The sequence below is a fragment of the Rhea americana genome, unplaced genomic scaffold, assembly GCF_003343005.1.
Source record: "Rhea americana isolate MKP2758 unplaced genomic scaffold, rheAme1 scaffold_872, whole genome shotgun sequence".
Classification (NCBI taxonomy): Eukaryota; Metazoa; Chordata; class Aves; order Rheiformes; family Rheidae; genus Rhea; species Rhea americana.
Genome location: NW_028187058.1, coordinates 2,160 through 8,743, shown reverse-complemented (window position 1 = coordinate 8,743; position 6,584 = coordinate 2,160). Strand labels below are relative to the sequence as shown.

Below are 6,584 nucleotides of genomic sequence, written 5' to 3'. Positions count from 1 at the left end.
ACAGGCTGAGAGCTGACGTCTGCCCAGGTGTCCCTGCCTCTCTGTTGTGCCCTCTCTTGCAGGAGTTACAGCATTTGGCCTCCAAGCACGCCAACCTGGTCATCATCCCGCTTGGTAGGTGCTCCTGGCTGTGCCCCAAGGGTGAGGGGCCCTTGCCCAGGCTCCCCTCGTTAACCAGCACTGTCTGCTCCCACAGCCCAGCCACTCACCTGGCATGCTGTGCACACCGCAGCAACCCAGTGAGAGGTGGGAGCGGTGCCAACAGTCCCAGCACGTAGTGGGGAGCCCACTGCTGTCACTCCTGCTCACAGCCTGTCTCCAGCCATGCCGGAGACTCCTGCCTTCCTGCCTGGCAGGGAGTGGCCCTGGGCTCCTCTTTCCTCTGGGKCCCCCTTTCTGCCATGTGCCCTAATTCCTGCCCCAGCACATCCCTGAGGGCACGTGGTGTCCTGTGCCCTGGCATCAGGCCGTCATGCGAGGCACAAAGGGGAAGCAGGCGCTTACCTCGCTCTGTGTTGGCTCTATAGAAGTCACCGACCCCGCCAGCATCCAGGCAGCTGCAGGCAGAGTCAGGGAGCACCTGAAGGRCTCTGGGCTGAACCTCCTCATCAACAACGCTGCAATACTGTTGAACAGGACTTTGGAAACTGAGACTGTGGAGAACATGGCCCAGGTGTATGCCACCAACACAATTGGGCCCCTGCTGGTGAGCCAGGTGAGAACCCCCACCTGTGGCTTTGCAGCTCTGCTCCAGAGAACATTGCTTCCCCTTGGCTCCAGCTCCTGGAGCTGGGAGATCCAAGGCAGGTGGGAAGGGCTGAAGGGAAAGGCCTGCTCTCTGCTCCAGAGCCCAGTGGGCTCTTGTCCTGACAACGGGCCTTGTATTCTCCAGCTCAGATGGGGAGTGCAAGCAGTCATGGGTCAGTGCCAAGGAGCAGGAACCTTGTGGTCTGAGGCTATGAGAGCAGGAATCTGCTCACTGATTTGGTGCTGACGTGATGCAGTGTGGAAAGAGCAGCTAGAAACTCCTGAAGTGCATCCACACAGGCCCTTCTTTCCTCTCGTTGCAGGCATTCCTGCCCTTGCTGAAGAAGGCTGCCCAGGGAAGCTTGAGCTCTGAGCTGAGCTGCAACAAGGCAGCCATCATCAACATGTCCAGCTCTGCTGGCTCCATAGAGGAAATTTTTGTTTGGGATTATGGGCAAATTATTTCATACCGCTGCAGCAAGGTACTGCCATGCTGTGCAGGGCATGAGCCTTGACAGTTTTTCTTTCTCACCTGCCTCCCTCCCTTCTTCCCTCCTGACATCTCTCTCCACTTGCAACAGTTCTCGGGAGTCCCTTTCTCCCTCCCACGGCACTCACCTCCTGTCTATCCATGCAGGAGATGCTATATGCCACTTCCCAGCCTCATTCTCAGAGGGCTCTGCTCAGATCAGCCTTCAGCTGTGCTTGGAGACTGTGGCAGCACTGTGTGTCCCAGGGTGCTCTGCTTGCCTACCCTCCTCTGCCCCTGCCTTGGGATCTGCACATGTTCCCCAGGGTAGGAGACTGTTTTCCTTCCCACAGTGATCCTTGYGGTGCCTCCTTGCAGGCTGCTCTGAACATGCTCACCAAGTGCCAGTCCTTGGGGTACCGGCAACACGGCATCCTCTGCGCTGCTCTCCACCCTGGCTGGGTGCAAACAGACATGGGGAATTTTTCCTCCACCAAGGTAGAACACTTGGGAGACCTCAAGGTTGGGGAGGTTGGTCAGTGTCTCTCTGTTTTCTATGGGAAATAGCTCTCCCTTGCTGTTCTCCTACCGCTGTTCTCCTACCAATTGGCAGGATCTTCACCGTTGTGTGGAGTTCTTTTACCCCCAGGTCCCTGTGTTGAATACAGGCACTGAGTATCTCCTACATCCTACTCCCACTGCCCTGGTTCCTTCATTAGTCTCTCTTTCCTTTCTTTATTTTTGTTTCATCCTGGACTACTTCCTTCCTCTGTCCAGTTCTCCCCCTGTGACATAGAGCTTCTGTGTCTTTGGGAAAGAATGGCCCAGGTAGGAGCCAGGCCAGACCTTCAGAAGGCCTTGGGAACACGGTTGTCTTTCTTCTGTCTCCCTGCAGCCCCCACTGACGGTGGACGTGAGCGTACAAGGAATGCTGAATGTGCTCTGCTCCCTGTCCGAGAAGGACACGGGTACTTTCCTGGACTGGGAAGGGAAAGTAGTGCCCTGGTGAGACACCAGCTCTGTGTTGTACCAGGATCCTGGCAGCAGGTCCCTTTGCTGCTGCACCAAATTGTGCCTATGTCCTCAATAATATTGTATCCATAAAGCAATGGTGCTGCCACTAATGGTATCTTGCTGTTATCTCTAGGGATGTGTGTGTTTGGTGGTAGGAGGAATATACATGGGTGGTGGATGGGTGCCCTGCAGCTTCAGGGCTTGGATGGTATTGGGTGCCAGACCCTGTTCCTGTGAAGAGGACAGCCTTCACAGAATCCTTTCTGCAGATTCAACAAGGCTATGTCTCCTGTTCCCATCATTGCTACCACTCAGGCAGGACTGGGCTATGCCGGGCCGATCAGCAATGCTTGGGTCTCCACCTTAAAGATCTTATCAGAGGACTGCCTCTTCTCACTAGAATTTATACCCATGACACAGTCTTATAGACACACGCTTGCTCACCATGCTTGATATGCATTATTATCCACCCTATGCTGTGCTCTGTGGTCCTTGTTTGAGCAAAGATCTCCTGAAAGCAGCTCTTGGGAATATGTTGCTTGTTTTGAACTGGATCTTCAGTCTCTTGTGGTACCAGGACAGGCTTGTGCTCACCAGGCAAGTTCTTTCCTATTGACAGCCCAGCAGGGGCTAGGGCAGAGGACAGCATGGGTCAAAGGGGRTCAAAGAGGGCTTGGAATTGGGCTCTAGGTATACAAAGTGTACCCTTACAGGCACCTAAACTTATCACCATGACCTTTAAAAGGTAATCAAGAGTGGCTTCACAATGACATCAGCCAGCTCCCTCAGCGCTCATGGATGCATCCCATCAGGGCCCACAAACTTGTGTATGCRTGTCCACTTGTTTTCAGTGTTCTCTAACCTGATCCTTCTGCACCAAGGTTAAGTCTGAGGCAGTACTTCTGCCTTTTCGGTTTCCTTTTTCACTAAGGGCCCCTGTTCTAGAAGGGTACTACACAGAATCACAGAATCACAGAATCGGTAAGGTTGGAAGGGACCTCTGGAGATCATCCAGTCCAACCTCCATGCTCAAGCATGCTACTTGACTGTAAAGCTCATGTTCAAGCAGCAGCTGTACATGAAAACATGGCACCAGCATCACAGGCCTGCCCACTCTCCTGGTGCTGGGGAGGGGCCCAGGCATTGGCTTACTGTGAGCCCCTCACTTCTCCCAGGCTACAGAGATGTTATTGGTATCTATGTAACACAAAGCCGTGAGCCATAGCTATGGGGTTGTTGATTTCCTCTGTTCTGTGATCTTTGATGATCCAGGGTGGCCTGAGGTCTAGGGAAAGCTCTGGCCAGAGCTAACAGATGGGTTAGCTCTGTTTCTTTACTGTTCTTCACTCCACAGGCTCAAGCTAGGCTGTTTGGGGGGTTAGAGTTTTCCTTCATCCACCTTACTGCTGGCACAGTAGTTTGCTCTGGTGATGGACGCTGCAGCTGCCCCGAAACTCTACAGTGCTGCTGCGTATGTTCTGTACAATTCCCACACTGCCTAGGCATGTCCTCTTCCCACAAACCTGCCTTTCTTTTCATCTGGCAGGACTATGCCACAAACTTTGTCTATGCTTATGGTGTGTTTTGTCTGCAGATTGCTCTCAACATGCTTACCGTGTGCCTGGCCTTGGCGTACAAAGATTACAGGATTATCTGTACCTCTGTATATCCTGACTGAGTGAAAAACAGAACAAAAACAGAGCAGGTGGGTTTCTGAAACATTTCCAACAATGAAAATGAGAACTTTGGCTAGAAACATATATCAGCAACTTTGATGTTACTCCTAGAGCAAGCATCACACACCCAGGAAATACAACCAGAACTTTGCATAATTTTACTAACAGGACCTAACTTGTTAGCCTAGTTTAGCATGGCATTGTCATTGAATTCTGTTTTGATTATTGAACTTCCCTTGCAGAAAGGTTTATTTAAACCTTTAGGTGAACTCTGATGTCTACAAACTGGTGCTCGCATCTGCTTTCTCCAAAGCCACCCAGATACACTGGCTAGTTTCTAATCTTAATGTCCCTTTACAGAATCCTGCTCCGTGTTATACCTCCTCCTGTAATTGCAACACTATGGCACATGTGGGCCAGGGTTCCCACCTACCAGCATGTGTTGCTAGACTCTCCTGAAAGGTCCTTGGCTACAGGAGTAGGATTCTCTGAAGTCCTGCTCTCAGGTCTTTTCAGTGCTACATGTGACTGAGGTGGGGCTAGCAGCTCAGTGACAGTAACTATCAATTCAGTGGTGGCATGCAAGGAACCCACTACCTCCTCAAAAGTGGAAGAATACATTGATGTTTTAAGACAAAGGCATGTCTTTGGCTCAGATTCTCAGTGTAAAGATAGGAGTTTTGAGGATGCTGCCTTTCACTGTAGAGCTGCAGTAGTGTGGGAAGTCCAAGTGCAACACAAATGTGGTTCTCTACCTCATATTTCTAAGAACATAAGATGCCAAGCAAAGAGCTTATGCCTGTTGTTAATATATTTGATTTGGCATATGCAGCCTCTTTCTTTCCTAACAGCCTTGTTTTCCTTCTGCAGGCTCCTAGACTGTGAAGGAAAGCACTCAAAGCTTGCTGAAGGTGATTTCCAGGCTCTCTGAGAATCATAATGGCTCCTTCACTGGTTGGACTAGAAGGAGAGTCCTTTGATGAGAAACTAGCTTGCCAAGATTTATCTGGAAACAAACCCTGCAACACAGTGGAACCCATAACCAGTAAACATATCAGCTTAGTTCCCAAGTTTTTCTTGATCTTTTCTTCTGCCTTTTGAGTTTTGTTACTTGGGAAGTACAGAGAGTCCCTGTACACTACTGCTCATCCAGCCAGGGCCAAGCACGTGGCACCTGGGATTTGAAAGGGAAAAAAAAAATAACAGGCTTCTGCGCATATGTGCTTGCATGCAGGTGAGTGTGTTAGCAAAAGAGTCAGACCATGCAAAGTTGCTCCTCACAGTGAGCAGGGCTGTCCTTCACACATTGCCAGGGTATGATTCATTAAGATTGAACCAAGCTGCACAGCCTTTCCCTGCCACACCCCTGCTACTAGAAGTCACTGCTCAGTCTGTAGGCCAACAGTTTGCTCTCCTCATCATAGCGTGACAGCCTTTCTAAGCTTTTACTCCTTGTATGTCTAACAGAAGACAGGGCACACCCTGTCCCCATCGGGATCTTGATGTAGGCAACCTCTGGCTCCTTCTCAATTACTTGGCTGATCCCTGAGCTGGCAGAAGAGATGGAGTAGGGGGTTCAGGCTGAGCTAAGCCATTAAGCAGCTTCTGAGTGATTGAGACTCAATGGACTCACATAGCTATGTTCAGCTGACCATGATGTCCTCTCTCTGTCACCAGAACGCTTTCCCAGAACATACTAATTGCAGTGGAAAGCCTGCAGTCAATCAGAAGTAGAAAGTGGCTAACAGATGAGGGGTAAGGAACTACATGAGGACTCTTCAGCCTAGGAAAGGGACAACTAGGGAAAATGGACTAGAGGTTATGGAATCAACAGCGTAAGGAGTAGGCAAGTAGAGAAGCATTTTTCTGCTTTCTACCATCTTTCAGGAGACTGTGAGTACCATGTTCCAGAGACACTGGAATATGCTGCAGATGCTTGAAGATGGATGCCCTTCACACTTTGTAAAAGGGGGAAAATATATTGCATAGATGCCATGGGCTTTCTGTAAAGAAGTGAAAGCAGCCTAAGGCCCATGATTTTTCCAAGATCACTAAAACAACTGAACATGGACAGAAATAAGACCCAGCTTGCCACATCTCTGTTCAGCGTTATAACTGCTACAGGGCACGCCAATAACTCAATCAGGACAAGAGCATCCAAAGGGACACTGAAGTCTGATACTGTACAAGGAGTGAGCTATTAGGCTCTTCTAATAGCTGTTCTGCACTAGGGTCAGGATGCCTGTGCCTTGAGACCCAAATTTCTAAGTATGTTGTCCAGATCATCTCATTCTTTGGATCAAGAAAGCTGAAATTTTGTTTAGAAATATCTTATCAATCTGAACATGCAAAATCTAGCTTGCACAGATGGCATGTTTCCTGCAGAAACTGCCATCATTTGCTCTTGCAAGGCCTCCACAGCCCCTGACTCCCAGTACAATGTTGCAAAGGCATTTTCTGGATTTCATTGCCCAAAATGACCACATGCTTTAGAAGAAATGATGGGTGTGACAGTGGTTAAGAAACTGAAGGATGAGGTCAGTCTGAAATGGAGAAGGTGGGTAGTGCTGAGAGGGCTGTGTGAAATTACAGCTGTTGTAATACTTTTATTTTGATCAGCTTGAAAAAGACTGTCAGGGTTTTGAAACTCTCAGAAATAATCTTGAGGTGCCCAAGGG

The 6,584-nt window shown here is 49.6% G+C and overlaps 1 protein-coding gene across 1 annotated transcript; it reads left to right on the top strand.

The window, feature by feature from the left end:
• The first annotated feature begins 619 nt into the window (after nt 1-619).
• Nucleotides 620-2,270, top strand: LOC146584965 (uncharacterized). The gene is made up of 4 exons (XM_085323790.1): nt 620-715; nt 1,071-1,229; nt 1,595-1,714; nt 2,112-2,270. Exons 1-4 carry the CDS (start codon nt 665-667, stop codon nt 2,223-2,225), a joined length of 444 nt encoding a protein of 147 aa, XP_085179916.1. The 5' UTR covers nt 620-664; the 3' UTR covers nt 2,226-2,270.
• Nucleotides 2,271-6,584: the final 4,314 nt, after the last annotated feature.